This window comes from Colius striatus, chromosome 4 (genome assembly GCF_028858725.1).
Source record: "Colius striatus isolate bColStr4 chromosome 4, bColStr4.1.hap1, whole genome shotgun sequence".
NCBI lineage: Eukaryota > Metazoa > Chordata > Aves > Coliiformes > Coliidae > Colius > Colius striatus.
In genome coordinates this window covers 72868079-72887285 of record NC_084762.1, presented here as the reverse complement: position 1 = coordinate 72887285, position 19207 = coordinate 72868079, and the positions used below count along the sequence as shown (strand labels likewise).

Here is a 19207-nt window from a genome sequence, read left to right as displayed (position 1 = left end):
CTGCATTTCTTTGTCATGCCACATCTGCTTTACCATATCAGGTTATCTTTCTGAGTCAGACTTCTCACTTCTCAGTGCCTGTTCCTGTTGTTTTTCTATGTATTTCTAATGTGGGTACATGTACTACAGCCGTGGCCAGGCCTTCTGGACCACGAAGTGCTGTGAATTTTTATTATTCTAGCAAATGCTATTTCGTTAGCATGTGTGGAAAGGATGTTGGAAGACCCTCCCTCCTTCACCCTCCATCCGTATCCTCTTATTCCTTTCACTATATCTGGCAGTGCCATTCCCTTTCTGCATGTTTATAATGTACATAATACAAACAGTAATTTTAAGGCAAGGACAAATTTCTACCATGTGTTCATGTCCTTCTACTAAGAAAACTGAAAGAAACAAGCTCCAGAGTTAAGTTACTTCCCAATGTCTAATAGACTTAGGTTTAAAGTAACTAAAATAAACTGTAACTACGATAGCTTTGTGCTAATTGTGATAGCATCCTTTGTAACTTCATCTGTCTGAGTAATTGTCTAGTCATGATAAGTTTATCATCTGCTCCCTAATTATCTTGCTTTTTACTATAAGTTTTCAGCTCCAGCGGAATCAGCTCACTTGATGTGCTTACCTTAGATCAGAATTCTTACCAGGTAAAAATGGTAGGAGAGAGAAGTAGTCAAAGACAGGAGAGATTACTTACAGCTAATCTTGCTTGTTATACTCCTGGTTTCTAACACCTTCCATCTCACTAGTTTCAATTTCTTTCTTCCATTTATATTTGAATGCATTTTCTGGCTTGGGATTTTTTCCCCCATGCAATGAAAATGCATAAGACTAGAGCCCGTGTACCATCGTCTCTGGGTAGACTTTGTGTCCCCTGGATTTCCAATTGGCAAAGCTGTCAAGTTGCTTATAATTAAAAGAGAGTTGTTTCTAAGCGGGAGGAACAAATGAGGAATTGTGATACGCAGGCTGACTGGCTAATCTGTCTTTTAAAATTTCTTGTATCTTAAAGTGCTTTAGGATGGTTCCATTTGAATTTTAACTTCAGCAAAATCATGAAAAGGTTATTCATGAAGATGATAAAGTAGTGTTTTCCTAGGATGTGGATTGCTTTTCTATTTTGCACATGAAAATAAAGACTTTCAAAAGAATGCCTTTTAGCATTTTTCATGTTTTTAAAATACATGAAATGGAGCTTCTCAGTGTGTTCTGAAAAAGTTACGCTTTTATTTGTTTTTTAAGTATCCTGGTCTTAAAAAAATCTGAAAAATCTCGTTGTCTAAGTCTTAGATTTACCAAACAAAAAAAAAAAAAGAAAAGGTCTGCCGTTTAGAGTAGTTAAATAATGGTTTGTTTGCTGGGTGGGTAGCACATGGCTACATCTCAGTCATTCTGTGACCTATGTTTCTGTGTTCTTTCTCTACTAAAAATGAAGGTGTTAGCCTTGATGTTGGCCAAGTTCCCTGTGTAGTGATGGTTGCTTTTAAATGGCATCCAGTTTGTCTGGGCAACATTTCCTCCATAATAAAGATAAAATTTCCTGAAGTTTTATTGAACACGAGCTAACAAAATTGTTCTCTGTGAATTCTTTCTTGTACAATCTACAGTTGTTGAGTGCTAAAGTAGTTGAAAACCCACTGTGAGGCATATGTAAGAGAGTGGACAAGGACTGGTGTTCCCCACTGCCCCTGCCTTTCTTCCATGCTGTGGGATTTCACACAATTTTATCCGCCTGATTACACAGAATCATTTGTCAATGTATCCAATCATCTCTAAGTGAACATAACAGCTTGTTAGAAATACTAGAAATACAGAATTAAAATAGGACATGGATAACATTACTACTGCTGTTGATACATTCTCATCGTTAGATGGCTTTCACTTAGGGGTGCATCGTAAGCAAAAAAGACTTAATTTTTTTACTTAAGCTCTGTAAGTTTCCTCCAGGAGGTGTTTGCATTGATTTGCATTGTAAGGAAGCTTTGGCAGTAAGTTGTACAACGTGATGGACTTCCAGGTGACGTTAGTGGCATCAGCTGTCAGTTTGGTCCAACTGCTTTACGCTGGGCTACCTCCTTTCAGGCTGTAGTGTGTATGTTGTCTACATGCATTTGTTTTTGTTTGTGTCAGCTTTTTGCTGTGAAATGAATTGTGGGGAGGATACCCTGTTTTGAATACAATGAATATTGATCATCTTTCCTTTGTAATGTTCTAGTTTTCCTGTGCTTTTGAAAAAGTTGAAATTTGGTATCAAGCTGATCTTTACCCATTCCCGTAAAACCTCACTCAGGTTTGTCTAATTCATAAGTCATATGCAAACACAGAATTTGATCATTCTCAGTACAAGTTCGTTATGTTTTGGATGGAGTCCCTAATAACTGAATTCTTAGGAGAGCCCATCCAACCTGGGCATATGGCATTGCTGAAGGCAGAACAAGGATTTGTCAGCTGTGAATGCCTTGAATGAAAGCAAGAAGATGTGTTCCTAGTTTTTCCAGTAACAGGCCACAGTGAGAGGAAACCACTTTGTTTAGATCCAGAGAGAGTGACAGATGACTGCAGGGATCCCAAGCACAACAGCCTTTCTTGTGGGGCAGTAAGGATTTCAAAGCTGTTGGACTATAGCTGAATAGGTAATGATCCAACTCTTCTGCAAAAAGACCAGCAATAGCCTGGAAAATATGGCCTGTAGCACTGTGATTCCAGGTGCTGCATGGTGTGTATGCGGAAGAAGGGAAATAAGCCTGCTTAGGGAATTCAGCCATTGTTGGTTGTTGTAATTATTTCTGCTAGGTAAAACCTGTTCCTTTCAGAGGAATTTTTGTTGTACAACTTTATGTGCTAATTTGCAGTAGTTGGGTTTTGAAAAGACACGATTCCTGAGTCATCTTCCAAGATAATACTAAAGATGTTTTTCAACAGTCCAGAAGTTAAATATGTTTTGAGCATTTGAGATACTTCAGTTCTGAAGATATATTGGGTATCTGTAAAGATTGTTTTCAGATGAAATATAGTAGAGCTAAATTTGTTATTTTCTTAAATCTTATCCTTCTCCGAGGAGTATGCACACGCACATACGTACGTATGCCCCACACATACATGCCCAATGAGATGTGGGAAGTTGATAAGAAGAGCTGCGCATGCTGCGGAGGCTTTCAAGTGTCAGCAAGGGTCAAAGAAGCCCCTTGGGAATAGCAAGTAGGCCCAGTCTGCTGATGGAAAGCTGCCATGTCTCCATGTCTTCTAGCATTTCCTTATATAAGTGGTCAACTCAGGACCAAAAATAACCAGAGTTGACACAAAGTAGACTCTGTTATAGGCTATTTTGGTTGTATTCATTTTTCTTACATCTAGAACCAGCAAAGGCAGCACATTAAGCACTGCTTACCTACACAAGGATGAACTACTCTTCCCTCCTCCTTCATCTTCTCTCTTCTTGTTTTGCTTTCCTAGTAAGAATTACCACTAGAGCTCTAGGTTTTTGTGCATGGACCATAAATATTCCTTTTCTGCTTGGGCTACTGGATGGATTATGCTTATGTACATCAAAGTTATGTAACTTGATTTGGAAAGATTGTTCTTTCCAAATATTTCATCAGCCACTCACTCTGCAAGTAATCGGTGCTGCATAACACATGAAAATTCTCAAAATTATGAGTCATCCTTTGTGTGCCTCTTTCCAGAGTAATGTCATAAATTTTAAACAGTCCTGTTTAAATAATTTAAGGTAGGAATATATTGTGTTTCATGCTTATGAGAGTGGGTATAGGTTCTATTGATTATTTTTATGTGAGCGGCTCTGTATTGTAATGCAGGGAAATCAGAGATGCCCATTAACAAACACAAATAGTACTTTAAAAATGTTTTTGCCTTTCACTCTGTGCTAAAACAGATGTTAATATGAAGGGTGCATAATCTTAATAAATCCCTTTCTGCCTACTTGCTTTTTGTTACAGATCTAAAAGTCTTTGCATTGCAAGAGCAGAGATTTCATACAGCACAAAAATACAGTTTTATTTTTAATAAAAACCCATAGAAGTAACAGAAAATGCTTAAGAGAATGCCAGATTGTATTTTCCAAGTACCACATATGGATTTAGCTGTGTACCTTCCATTAACATTTAAACAGAAGATGCATACTTACGTCTCTGCAAGCTCCTTGTAAAATTGACTGCTTTTTGAGATGGCTACAATTAGCTTGTGATTATGTAATAGTCTAATAACAGTTTCATAGTAATTTAGTTTTTGTTTTTGGTAGTTTAAATAGTGGGAATTTTTCCACCTATGTCACACTTAAAACTGTCATTTATTTCAATCACATTAAATATTTACAGAACCCACATACAGATGTTGCTTTCTGACATGACGCATTTATTTTTTTAAGTGAAAGAACCTTTACTTGACAAATTAAGCAAAACACCTTTTGGTGTGGGTGGTAACACTAAGAAGTGTGGCAAATGGTCAACTTGGATGACATTTGACTGGTTCCAGTGTTGTACTGAGCTGATCTGGCTCACTGCACGGAATGGTGCTTGCAGCCTTTTAGAATTCTCAGTGATGCTGCTTTTTCCTTTGATAATAGGGCTCACATATAATTCTCTGGACTTGACAGAAGCTTTCAGCTTAGTTCATTAAATTTTTACAGTGAAAGCTGGAGTCTGTTGGATTTTTAGACAACTAGTTTAGAGGTTTAGGAAGAATAGTTTTCTACCATGGAGCTATAATTTTCAAAACATATGCTCTCCATCCTCCGTTCACTGCAGTTGATTCCCTTAAGAGGTGAATGTTTCATTTAACCACGATGAGAGGATTGCTCCTATTTGTTCAAATGAAGTACATCTACTGTCTCTATTATTGTATATAGATGGTTGCTATTTGAAAGGAAAACAAAGGTTACAAACTCAAGTACTCAAAAACTTGCAAATATGCACAACGTGAATTTAGCCTTCTCACACTGTTGGGTATAGTCAGTAATTACATGATTATGAAATGTATTTCTATAGGTTAGGGTTAGTGCCTTCCTTGCCACTTTCATTTCGGAGAATGGACTGAAACCACTTAGTGAGCCACTGTTCAGTATTTTCTTCCCAGTTCTTGGTTCAGTTATAGATGTATATCTTGTTTTCAGCACACTATTGAAACTGTTTTGAATTAATGAGCTAATGGTTTTTTATTCTCTAGTGCCCATCATGATAGTATCTGAGTGCTCCACAGGTGTAATTATATTTCACAACATCCCTGTGAGGTAAGAGGTTGGTATAATCTCCACTTTCTAGGAGGTAATGCAGGAGTTGAAGCACAGAGAGTATAAAGCCCTTTATTACTAGAGGTGCCGACTGATTCAGCTAGGACTGCATTATCTTAGTGCTTTGGTATACTGTACAGTTAATCTTTCCAAACCACAGCTTCCATTTGGACCCATGAGTGTTCACTATTAGAACAATGAGACTGAATTAGAAGTCAGGCACTCGTACAAATGTTAATTGCTGAAAAGTTTGAGTCGGATCACTTTCACCACAGAAGAACTGTAGAAGACATGCAAGTAAACTCCAGTTCTCTAAGGCACTATGCAACTTCTCTGCCCACAAGAGTGGACTTTCTGTCCTTGCAGTTTCAGCCTCTTTCATCACACACCTTTTGCAGTTTGTGACAAAGCTGCTGAGAGATTGTGTAGGCAGCAGCAGCCTCTTTTTTCTGCAACTGCCAAGCAATTCAGTACTCTGCCTTCAATGTCCCATAACGATGTAGTGCAGCATGTTTTCTGTAAAGACTTTATCATTAATTCATATGCACAGTGGGGCACATCAGGTCACTGGAACAACCTTCTATTTGACATCTCCAAACTTTGCTTGACTTCACAACCTTACAGCTTCACTTAGGGTGGTTGGCTGTGGGTGTGACAGAGACTTGAACCACAGGGTTGTAGATGTTCATATTTTGGCTTTTGTCACAAATTATCATTTCTGAACAGATTATTCCATATAATTTGATATTTTCATCTATGTAAGACAGGCAAGGTTGAAAGTCTTACCTTTATCATTTGGGATAATAAAACAAATGACTGCATTAGAAGGTCGTTGAATTCAGTGTTGACTGTTAATATAGTGACATGCAGTATTCTGCCCACTGGATTTTGCATGTGTTTGTTGACAACAAAGAAACTGAAGGACTGATTTTTTTTCTGGTTGAAGAGCAGGAATTACTAAAGGGACTTGGGGGAAAATGATATGATGATCCAAGTTTTAGCTATTGTTTTGTCTTCATCGACTTTATCCACTAGAAATTATTTGCCCAATTCTGAGTCCTCCACCAGTCCTACACTCAGGATTGATTTGTGTTTGTCTCGCAGGGTATAATCAGTCAAATTGATCCAGTTCAAAATCTTAATTGCCTCCATCTCTTATGTTGCACCTGAATCTCTGCTTGCTGTTCAACTTGCTTCCCCAGCCCTACCCACGTGGAGAGCAGCTGCTGAATCCCATTCTTTAGAATTGTATGGAACAGCATAACAATTACAGTAGTTTTATGCTGACTACTTCAGAATGCTTACATTTTCAGTAGTCTGAAAATTTAAATTAGGGAAAAGTTAAAACATGAGGCAAGAGGAGTGGGCCCTGTTTACCAGGAGGTTGGGCTGCTCTGAGTGCCTTTCTGGGCTCACCTGCTTGACGTCTTTTATGTTTTAATGCCATATTGCCCTTAGCTGGTTTCTTCCATTGTCACTTTTCACTTTATTTTCCCTGTTACTGTCTTAACAGCTCCTGTTCTTGTTTCTTTCTCCCAAGTCTTCCCTTGATGGCTTCCAGATACATGTTTTTTCAGTGAACCTTGAATTTTGAGGGACAGAGATAAGGGGCTGTAAGTTTTTCTTGCCCCAGTTCCTGCTCAGAAAACCTCAACTATCTCTGCTGTTTGACTCTCATACAGGACTCAGTCCTAGTGTGCTCCGGTTGTTTTCCCATCCCTTCTCTTAAAATAATCTGTTGTCTTACTTTTTTTACTCCCTGCTTGGTTCCCAGTCTCACCTTGGCATGCTCTGATTCTAACTCTGACTTACAGTCTTTTACACATTTATCAGTTTTCTACTGGCTTAACATCAGCCTTTGTTTCTCACAGTAGTCTTTCTTTTCAGGCTTCTTCTCCCAAATTGTTTTTACTTGTCGATGGTCCTTGTCCCCTCTACCACCTTTCTCTCATTGATGGCAGGAGGAGAGATGATGTCTCTGAAGGAGAAATTCCCTGCTGGTGCACTTGGAAGAGACCTAGCTTTGCTCTGAGCTGTGAGAGCTGTGACTACAGAGAAAGCTATTCTCAGCCTCAGTTAGAGCATGTCCAGCGTGTAATCCTCAGGAAATTAAGCTGCAGAGAATGTGCAAACTGTATTTATTTCCAAGAGCTTTTAGCTTTCAGGAATGGAAAACCTTTTACCACAGCCAAAAGAAAAACAGAAGTGCTATCTTCTCCCCAGATTTTTAGATTCTTCTCCACAGTATTGAGGTAGTAAAGCTTCTACAAGGGATAATTGTTTATTATGACTAAAACTGCATTAATCTAAAATTTTTGCTCTCATAAATAGTGATTCTTCTTTCACTGAAAGTTTTCATGGACATTGTGTGTGAATATGTGTGCTTGAACTGAGACAGCTAGTATGGAAGATGGATGGAGGCCTGACAAAAAGATACAGCTATGTAAAGTAAGATCTGCTCATGGAGATCCCTATGGAAATGCACATTTGGCAATTTAGAGGCCGGTTTGGAGATTCAGATGAAAGATGCACATATAAAGTGACCCTGACACAGATATCTAGAAGTATTTTAAAAACTTGTTCATTTGTATTTTTGTTGAAAACATATTTTTGGAAGTTAAGCAATGATGTGTTTTTTCAAAGAAGATGTTTCTGCTTGAAATGTCTTTAGTGAGTTTGCTCATGATGCTGGTATGTGCAAGGTGAATTATGTATATGGTTTGTGTTTGAAAGATGAGTACAAAGCACTGGGTTGTGATCAAGCAACTCCAATGTGTAATCCCACCTGTCATTGCTTCCTGTGATTTCAGGGCAAGTCAACTCAACCCTTGCTGATAGCATTCCTCATAAAAGTCTCATTGAAGTGATATGAGAAGCGTTATTACATATTTTTCCATCTTTGAGGCACCCTAATATGCATATACATGTTAGATTAGTATTAAGTTTATCATTAGGCTAAAATTACTTTGCAAATGAAAGATTATGTTATCTCTGTCTCGTATTTCTTTATATACTCCTGGGATATCATAGGAATGTTTCAATACAGATCTTTCATATGGAACAAGACACTTCCTACTATGTAAACCTCTGTTTTCTAAATGTTATGAATTAGTTTGCTTAAGGAACTTTTTGATTACTTCCTCTGCTTAGAGCCGATTGATGACACACGTGCAGAGAGGCTGCAGCAGAGCACCGCCACTGAGTTTTGGCTGCAATTCACTCAGAGCCCAAATCTTTTACCTCAGTCCAGTTTTTTTCCTCTGCCTCCCTCTCATTTTTAAGTATTTCATAGTGCTATAGAGCACAACTTGAATCAAAGTCATCTTGAAATTGTAGTTTGTATGTCATGACAGTGCTTTTTGTTTAGAAGATTCAGACCAGTTGAGGGAAGACTCCCTGTTGTTTTGTACTTTCTTAAAACATACAAGTTCAGGTATAGAGATGTTGGGTAACTTAATAAGTCCTGTGATTTCAAAATCACCCCAACCTAACAGTAGCTGCCACAAAAAATGAGGCAGCCTCCCAGCCTATGTGTTTCAAACTGCATATATCCCTTCTCTGTATTGACTGTAGTTGCTGATTGGATTCATTGAGCTGACTTGCCTGCAGCGGGTCGATGAGAAGCAGGGGGGAGAGGGGAGGAAAGGTGAGCTTGTGGGTTTCTCAGCAGCCTGCAGTTGAATGAGGTTAAAGCACACCTCAGGCCAGGGTGTCTAGTGCCCTGCTCACTGGAGCATGTTGCACTTCTTACAGCAAGGCTTACTTCAACGCCGTCTGCTGGAAATCTGAGTTACCTTTTGTAGTCTTTCATAACGCAGCTGCCTTCTTGGTGCACTGGAGGTTACCTAATGCACTTATTTGATGCGTTTGCTCTAAATCCTGCTTATCAGAAACTGGTTAAACTAGTTTGCCATTGGAACTGTTCCCCCATCCCCTCTCCTGGATCCTGTCCTACTTTCTGTAAATCATCACCTTCCTGAGGCTGCTGAAACTTTTCCTCATATCAGCTAGGCTATAGTTTATATCTTGAAACTTAAGCCCTTGCTTTCTCAACCAGAGAGAGAAAGCTTTTTTTTATTTGTGGAAGCTTTTCAAAGCCTTATTATCCATGTCTTTCAAGTTCCCAAGCCCTTCATTCTGCCACTTGCTAGAGATTGTTCATGGTTCAGAAAACTGTGCTTCCAGGCTGGGCAGTTTGCTGTTTGGGAGAGAAAGGAGTGAGCGTGATTTGCAGATCTTTCTCATACTGTGGTGTGCACATAGTTCCTGTTACTTATTACATTCAGTCCAAACTGATTAACAGCAGAGCTCAGAATTTACGATTGCATTTTATCTTCCAGGGCCGATCTTCCAGGGCCTCACCAAACCAGCAAGGGTTTTATTGTTGAAGCTGTTGCTCTCCGTACCCCTGTATCAAAGACTGAACTTAGTCCCTGTGCATAACATGCCACTCTCACTTCAATTCCTGAAAAGTCCCTGGTGTATTTCTCTAATTTGAATAGCCTCCTGTTGCACGAGAATAAATATTTGAAGTTGAATAGGTGTGATGCTGAATACAAACAAAAATGACAAGACATAAAGAAAGCTGAATGCACGTACTTGGCCAGCACCGTTCATGAACTGATTTATTTTTTTTATTCAAGGAAATGCTGTGGAAGGTAATTTTGAGAAGATGTAATTCTTTTTACATAAAAATGTTTCACTTAAAAAGAAAAAAGCCTTAATGCTTTTATCGGAAACTCTCATGTAGTTATAGGTAAAAGCAGAACATTTTATGTAGTGTAGAAACAAATCGTTGTTGGATATTTTTGCAAACAGCAATTTTGGTAATTCAGAAGACAAATTAAGAGAAGAATCTGAGCATTACAGAGGCTGTTATTTTTCAAGTTTCCCATAGGGATTTGGTAGTAGTATATGAAACATGGAATATTGGTGGCCAGTTTACTTCTCACTGGGGGCAGGTTGCTTTAGAAATCCTTTTTGGCAAAAGTCAGTAGTATAAAATGCTATTAGTTTCCAGACTTATTCCAAAGTTACTGGTTCTCTTATTTTAAATTAAGCAGGGATAAGGAAAGTTTGAAGAATTCTTACTGACCCGAAAGTGAATCTACTGGAGATTCAGATAACACCACACAGAACTCCCCGAGTAAAAGAGCAATACCATAAAACAAATCTCAGGGGTCACCAAACTCATGCGGGAGGTCAGAGGAGGAGACAGGGAAGTGATCATTTGTTTATGGATAGCCATCCTTCAAGAGAGAAGAAGAAAGTTAGTTCTGCAATGAAGTCTCCAGTTCTTGCAGTAACAATTGCTTAAAATCTTAATATGAGGAAAGAAGTTGCCAATTAAACTAAAAGAATCCATTTGAAAAGCAAAGAGAAAACAACCTTGTATTTATCTGTTGAATCAGTTTACAGTTATAATATAGAATAGCTCAGTATAGAATTGAATTAGTCCTTTGGTTTTTAGCCATGTACAGATATTCTCTCCCCCCCACCCCCTCCTTCACTCCTCCAAATCAACTCGTGATTACTGAAGATCCAATAGAGTGCGTGTACCTTTTTGCAAAACTGCAAGGATTTATTCTTGCTCTCTGGCTCATTTCCCAGGTTTCATCTACAAAGAATTTCCTACATTTCAAAAAGAGCTGCTCTGTTCCGTTTTCTCATCTTTCTGTGGTGTTCCAGTGTTCAGTAGCTGCTCTGTTATTCCTTGGAGATGGGGGCATCTGTCACATGAAACGCTACAAATGTTGGCTGATGCCCTGAAGAAACATCCACCTATGGAAAATCCTGTCTGTGTTAGGCATTGTGTTAGCATAGAGTCCTATACAGCCAAAAAAACTTTTAGAGAGCTTAGAGAAGAAAATTCTATTGAAGAAATGTGTCATTTGCGTTTGTTTTAGGCCTCTAACTTGAGTGTTTTGCAGTTTTAACAATATGTAGATTTGCTGTAGAAGTGATGCCTTTTTATTGAACCATTATTGTGAACAAAAGTTTTTACTTGCTGCTTCTGCTTCGAGTATCTGCACACTTGGAAATTTTGGAAAGGTTAGTCTGTGGCATAAGCGCTTTTTTGGTAACAGATTTGTACAGTGTTGAATCCCAGATAGAATCAAAGGAACAAACAGATCTAAGCCTTTAACCAGCATGCAAGGGTATTTTAATGAAAATTAGCCAGATTCTCCCTTTGAAGCTGTGCATGTGCTGAAAAGGAATGCTGCAGATATTCCTTTAGGTAATGCTAAGGCCTTATCTACCATTACTTATGTAAGATTGCTAACTCTTGAAAGAGGGTGTTTGTTCTTAATCGATATTATAATCAACTGCTGCCTGTTCTAGTTTGATTTCTTAACCTTATTAACCTAAGTATTTCCCATTAATATTTACATCTGTGACACAATTAGGTAACTGCTGCCAAATCTAAATCAATCTAAGCCTAGTAAAAACATTTGAGTTGCTACAAATTGAGGAGATGGTCTGTTTCAGGATTTGCACAATTATTTTTTTAAGGGTTTAAGGAAAGGAGTTGTAATAATCTTTTGCATTACTACAATCGTGGTTATTCTGCCACTTAGTACTAATGACTTCAGCCCCAGATCCGGTTACTAGCCTCCTTTGCTCTATTTCCTGAGTTCTGTGTTCCTGTACTTGATTCCAGAATATGGTCCAGCACTTTCTCACTGGGACCCTGCTTTCATTTTCTCCCACGCTTGTTTCCCTTTTGGTTTTTTTTCCCCAATCTTTCATTTTATTCTTTCTCCACTCTCATCATCTTCTATGTCAAATCAGGAGCTCTCTTACTAATGTGTCAAGTAATATGCTTTTTCTGAAAATGCATACTTTCCAAAAATGTTTGAATGAATCCTATTTCAGGATGAGTCTGTATGTTCTGTTCTGTCCAAGTCCAAACTTACCTTAAGTGGTCCATTATAGGAAATACACTGCTTTGTTCATATAAGATGAATGCATAGATTGTCCTTGATTTGTTTGAAATGCAAATGAGAACCTGAGATAGTCTTTGTTACTTCATTTCCTTTTTAGATGCACTGTATCTGCCAACTTCAGGGACACCAAAGGAAGAAGCAGCTCAGGAAGAACCTGACTGCCTTGCGAAATATTTCAGTGTTGTGTGGTGTAAGGCATCAAAGAAAAAGCACAAGAAGTGGGAAGGCGATGCTGTTCTCATCACAAAAGGAAAGTCAGTGATACTGAAAGATATGGAGGGCAAAGACATTGGAAGAGGTACTGGAGATTTGCATATTTGTATAAGTGAACAATTGACTGAAAATTATTTGCATAACAGAGACACAGTTCTTCAGATAATTTAGAGTTCTCCATACCAATGTCGGCCACAGGATGGAAAAAGAGTAGGTTTTAGAGGGGAAAAGGAGACAGAAAGAAAGCTTTATATTTCTTACATGTAAGGCAGATGTATGGGGGAGGCTGGGGCAGGCTGAATAACATTATTCACAGAACACCAAATGCTAGTCCAAGGAGAGGATCTGGAAATGAAGGGCTGTACTAATTCAGCGGAGATACCAAATGAGGGATAAGTTGTTGATTTTGGCTGCTCACATAATGCAATGGAAAAGGTGTTAATATTAGGCAAAAATATACAGCTAAGTTCCTTGTAGATGTTCCAGTCAGTAGTATGGCAACTGAGAATGTCAGAGGTTGGATCTGTGCTTTTCAACCAGTCAAACAGCTAAAAATATTACCTTTGTTGGAAAGACAAGCCAGCCAAGCCAAAGTCAACTGTGTAGCAATTTTTAGTCTTGTAGTTTTAGCAGCAGCTGCTGCTGTAAGACACAGTTTGGGTTGATATCAGAGTTAAAAATAAGACTTGCAAACTATAGACTGCAGTTAACTTGAAGCAATAATTTTTTACTGAAAGCAAAGCAAGAATTAACTTTGCTAAATGTGCCAAATATATTTTGTAAGGGAGTAGCATTGGACAATGTTGCTACAAAACCTAATTTGATTGATTTTAGGGCTGAGATGGCTTCTCTGCTCTTCTTTTACAATCATGACATTGTGAGCCTTGTTAGGACCAGGCAGTTTTGATGTGCAAATCCATTTGTGACTTAGAAGTTAATTTCAATTTATTTATAGCAAAGCAATATGTGTACAGACTTGCTTGTTTTTGAAAAAGGCAGAGAGAAAGAGAGTAATGCCTGGAATGCATCAGCCGCCACCCTGTTGTCATTGTGGTTTTTTCAACTCCTGTCTTCTTGAATTAGCAGAAAACACAATAGAAAAATGAATATTCTGATTTTAGCTGGTAAAAGTCTCCATGCTGTGTTTGATGGTGTCAGGGAGCACAGTGATGCTGATGTCCTTGGTGCTAACTTGCCCATTCAGTGTTGCTTTCAATGCTCATTGATTCTAAGGAAACCATAAATTGACCAGTTTAAGCAGTGTGAGTTTTACATTTCTACAATTATTCTACAAGCCCACTGGGTGAGAGAGAAGGAAAGGTCTGCTGGCAGGGCTTGCCTCCAAATGTGCATTTAATACTACGAAGTTTGCAATGAATATGAAGGAGCATCCAGGAATAATATTTTTCAGTGGGAAGAAAAGGGCAAAGGAAGATAATTTTTTTTTTACTTAGGCATACTAGGGCTGGATCTAAGAAGGGGCATGGGAACCTAAAACCAGCACAGGCTGTAGCATGCTTTTGAGGCAGCAGAACACCTTGTTTTTCTTTTCTGCCTGGTCCTAATTCCTTCATAATGTATTACAAAGAGTTTAGGAAGTATGCTCTTATAATTTGCTGTATGTTATAGAAACAGTATTTCTGGCAGATGCTACGTTTGAACTTTGTAGGTTTGTGTTTTGCCTTTCTTAAGTTCTCGTCTATCCTTTAAAGCCCATACTGCCTTAGAACTTGACTCTTCAGACCATAATGCAAAAGATCCTGCAATCCTGCAGTACCTTCAGCTTGAAGCTGTGTAGAGGCAGTAAAAGAAAACAAAAATGCAGAGTGAAGGAGAGGTCATAAATGCCCTGTCCAGGCACCTCATTTAGGAAGGCATGTGCATCCTCTTGTGTTCTGGCTTCTTCAGGTCTTTCCTAGAAACAAGTGTTCTTTTAAGAACCGAACAAGGATCACTGTGTGCTTTTTACAAGCATTTAGAAGAGAGGAAGAAAATCATCTCCCTTTCACTTTTGGCGAGACTATTTTTGAGCACTTGCTTAGTCTGTGAAACACCTCAGTAAATTTATTCTCTTAAAGGAATTCAAATCCATATCCTCACCTTCCAACCCCTTGGGAAAGGCACTTTCCTAGAAGTGGGAAACAAGAGCTTTGCAAACAGCCCCCAGCAGTCTTTATATGTACTATTTGTTTGATAAAATACGTGTAAAATCTTGACGAGTGTTGCCTCTTTCACAGGTGAGTGCTTTAACTACTGGTCTATGCAAACGTGCTTTTTTATTTTGTTGGCCCAACTAAGGATCCATGCCTGTCTATTCAAAGTGGCACAAATTCAATAACTGGTGTAAAGAACATTCCTGTTTCTGATTTTGAGGTAAAGGTGTGGCTTTAACCTCCCTGAGTTAAGAAACTCCCTTTTCTCCCATTTCTTATCTGTGAGCTTCAGCCACGAAAATGCTATTTAAAGAAGGAACCACCACTCTTCTCTAAATCTTTATCAGAAAAGAAAGTGGCAGCTACTACCATCTAGTGTAAGGAGACTAATAGTATGTGGTAGCTGCTCTGAGAATGCCCAGTGATGGGGTCCCTAAGAGGGCACAGCAAAATTCTTCAACTCCCTGACAGATTTTTAAATGAGCAAACTATTGAGTTGGTTAACAAACCATGGGAAAAATCAGACATATATGTTTCAGAGTGTATGTAGAAGTAAAGATTTCAGCTGCATATGAGTCCTTAATGGTAAAAAGCCAATTTAGAATTATTGTAAAAGTAGAATAGTCTGTCTAGATCAACAGCAAGAGACACTAGTGATGTTCATATCAGGCTATGAAAGGAAGGAAAAAAGACCTTGAATGGTCATTAGTCTTGGGAAATTTTAAAACTAAGGCAAGCTGCTAGTTTTTGTGATACGGAGCTGTTTTTCATAAATTCCCTTAAATGGATATTTGACATTCAGTAGAACTGGTTGTGGATGATGACGATAGAATATTTGCTTAGATATTCTGGTATCTAATTCTGATTGTCAGCACTAAAATATCAAACTCTGTTAGAGGGAAAGGCTTTATGATTTCAGGTGTGTATCAATCAAAATGCTTAAGAATCAAATACCCGTTGACAGTTTTGTTTTTCTTTCCTGCAGATGACCACTGATGTTAAGGAAGTAGTATTTTCAGTGTTGTCCTAATTGCTAAATTTTTGTGTTCTCTTAGGTACTGGATATAAATCTAAAGTACTAGACAGTCTTGATGAAGGCCAAACACTGATGGTTGGTGGAAAAGAAATTGAAGTGATGGCTGTAATTTCAGCAGATGACTTCAGCAGTGGCAGGTGTTTTCAGACTGGAACAGGGATGCATGACACAATCCCAACTGCTTTATCTCAAACTAATATGAAGTCATTCTGTAAACCATTCAAAAATGTCTGTCAATCCAATACAAAAGAGAATAGACCCAAAGATTCTCAAAGCTACAAACCTCGTCATGATCCAAATGCTTCAAGTAAGGTTCAGATTTTTAAGTTCTTTTAAGCATCCTCTGGCTCTCAAAAAGACTTGAATATGTAACCAAAATTTTCTTGTACCACAATGTATTACCAAAGGATTTCTGACATACAGTTCTAGTGTTTCTATCAATGCCATGCCAGGGTGTTTTCGTATGTGTTTCTAACAGGTGAAATGCTCTACACTATATAAAGTTTCTCATAGATGTTACAGATGGCTGTATAAACAAGTTAGAGTGGTTTCTAAGAGCTTTGCCAAGAAAAATGAGTTTATTGATCAGAGAAACAATGACATAATGTGGCAGCACAGTAATTACAGTGGAGGACCACTAGTAGAGAAGTTAAGCCAGATTCAAAGAACTGCTTCTGACAGTGCCCAATCCTTCACAGCCAGTGAGTGTAATTACACTGCCCAATCTCGAACAGACATGTTTTGGAATAGAAGTTTCGTTTTATAATGCTAGAAGCACTGTGTGCTGCAGAGCCATGAGAGTTCACAAATACATCAGCATCAAAACAGTTGGTTAAGCAGTTGTATAAGAGGGATGCCGTAAACATTCGATAGCTGCAGAAGTGGTGTTGCTTATCTAAACAAGAAGTCTGTCAATAACCAACTGTGTAGGAACTATATTCTGCTGATGGCTTTATTTTTCAGATGGAAGATAAAAATTTTAAAATGTTATTAAGCAGAGCAGTGCATATGTAAAAAAATGAAAGTTTTTTCTACATTCTTGCTATAGTTTAACCTCCATGCTACTTCTTACCTCATATCTTGATACTATAGTGACTTTTTAAAGCTGCCATCTAGCTACTATATAAATAAACAGTGAAATCCCAGTCAAGTGGTATTAGTGATATTATTGACCCTTTTGCAAGAGCAGCCTTATTAGCACCATCTTCTTGTGTGAATTCAGCTTGATCATATTGTATCTAAACACGTTCCTTGCTGCGGTTGGAAGATGATATTATGACATTAGCATTCTAGTTTAAAATCTGGCAAAGACCTGACATATTCAAGATATATTCAAGTTAACCTCTTTGTTGTTTATACACTAGACTGTCAAAAAGCTATGGTTTACTCCAGTTCTTTATCTCTTGTGACTTTTCTCCTGGTGAATTTTAGTACCTCCTATGAGATTTCCCTTAACTGCCTGATGATTGAGAACCCTCAACTCATCAGTAGGTTAGGCTGTCAGTCATTAGTGTTGGTTACACAGGAGAATCTTGTAGTTTATTTAATGTCTTGTTGCATAATCTCTTTCAGAGATAATGCAGATACTCTCCTAGACCAGAACCTCTGGACTGGAGCATTCAGAGGTTGTCATGTTGAGGTCTATGCCAATAGTCGATTAAAATGCAACTTCTTCAAAACAGGCAGTCATTTATCCTACTGTTTAGCAGAACACAGTGAAGTTATGTCTTCCATGCGTGATTTCTAAGCTTTTAGTCTATTGCTTATCCAGGCCTTCTTTCTCTCCCATCTAAGAGGCTGCAAAATTTTGTCAGAAAAGTTATCTTTTTGTCTTATTTGTACAGACATGCAATTGGATGTAATCTACCAGAACTCATCTCTTTGTTTGTAGGAAACAAAATCTCCCTGAATTGTAACAAGCTGTGAACTAACCTGTTCCAGTGAAGAAGTTATCAGTATAGATTACTGACAAAAAAATACCTGCAAATATAAATTACTTTCTCATTCTGTTCTGTAACAATACAACTTTTCAGCGAGGATGTGTCAGATCAATATAAGCAACCCAGTACGGATGTTTGTAAACAAATTATGGCAAGCAAAACTTTTCTTTAGATATGTCCAAAAGATATATCCCAATACTTCATTCTCTCATTGCCTCTGCATGTCTGTCAACTTCTTTTATTCATGCACTGTGGGAGCCTTTGTCATCTCAGTCTCAGTCCTTCCCTTTTCTTAAGCAAATCGTTGTCTTTTTATCTCTGTTTCTCAGGCAGAGAAGACTTTCTGGGCAGCTACAACAATATCCTCTTGAAATATAGTGTCTAGACTTTATGTAGGTTATTGTTTCTGTTCTTTCTCTTAAACTTTCCTTTAAGAAGCCTTTCAGAACTTCTTCTGATTTAACTCTGTGCACTCAAGTTGTCACGCAACATTTATTAGGTAGGCGGTTTCACTTCATCATAAAAAAACACTAAGATTTCCATCATAAAAAATACTCAGATTTCTCAGTTTTCCACCTTGATATTTGAGAAAATTTGCAAACTATTTGGGAAATCTTCGTAAAGTATTTTTTCTTGAGAAGTTTTTTCCAAATACTCTGCTGGTAAATGCATTTTCTATCTGAGAATAATCGATGTATTAAACAGTATTTTTAGCAGTCATTTTCTTTATTCTGTAGCTGAGTTAGAGAAATAATATCCTTTGGTAATAGACTAAAAATAATGGGTTTGTGCAATATTTGCATATGTTTTGAACTTCAAGATTCCCTAGTTATGCCAAAACCAAATGCAAGTCATCAGTGGATGTTCAATAAGGCTGGTTTACCTATGGTGGATGTAGTTGTGGATCCTTACATTGCAAATAATCTCCGACCACATCAGAAGGAAGGAATTATATTTCTATATGAATGCATAATGGGAATGAGGTAAGAAAATAATTATCCTTTTGGCTTTCCATACCTGTAATATTTTTATGCCCATATTCAAATTTGACCATTTCCATAGGAAGATTTGAGCAACTGTTCAACTAATTAGGATACAGTCATTTTCCACAAGTAAGGATTGCACAACTTTTTTCTGACCTGTGTGTGGCATCATGCTTGCTCTGGCTTTGCCAGATGTGATGAGAGGCTAGTGCACCAAAAGGCTTGTCATTTTTACTGCAAATACAAAATCTTGTAAACACGGATACAGTCTAACCCATGCTAAAGCACTCTGCTTTCTGGGATTTATAGTTCATGTTATTCATAATTATTCATATAATTTATAATCTAGGCATCGAGAAAAAAGAAGCTGTTAATACCAAGCTGTTGAAAAAATATAATACTATTATCAAAAGTACTTTCTCAAGTCACAGGTTCCTTAAAGTGTGTACAAGTTAAAAAAACACTAGGTAATTTTTTTGTTGTTGTTGTAAGAAGATTTACACTGTTTGGTTTTGCTGGACAAATGTGTTAATCTAGAAAATGAGGAGTTCCACTCTAAGGTGTTCTGATATAACTGAATGAAAACATGCAGTGGAGCATAATAAACATAAATAGATTCTTTATACTTCACAAAACAGCCACAAGAAACAATTCCCTAAGCCAGTTGTAAATAATATTACCACTGCCTAATTA

At 37.9% G+C, this 19207-nt stretch overlaps 1 protein-coding gene across 1 annotated transcript in view; it reads left to right on the top strand.

Moving 5' to 3' along the window:
• RAD54B (RAD54 homolog B) overlaps positions 1–19207 on the top strand; it is a 69643-nt gene that overhangs the window by 34161 nt on the left and 16275 nt on the right. The window contains exons 4-6 of the mRNA XM_061995099.1: positions 12287–12487; positions 15611–15898; positions 18352–18514. Of these exons, the coding sequence (XP_061851083.1) occupies positions 12287–12487; positions 15611–15898; positions 18352–18514 (652 nt within the window). The remainder of the gene's footprint in view (positions 1–12286; positions 12488–15610; positions 15899–18351; positions 18515–19207) is intronic.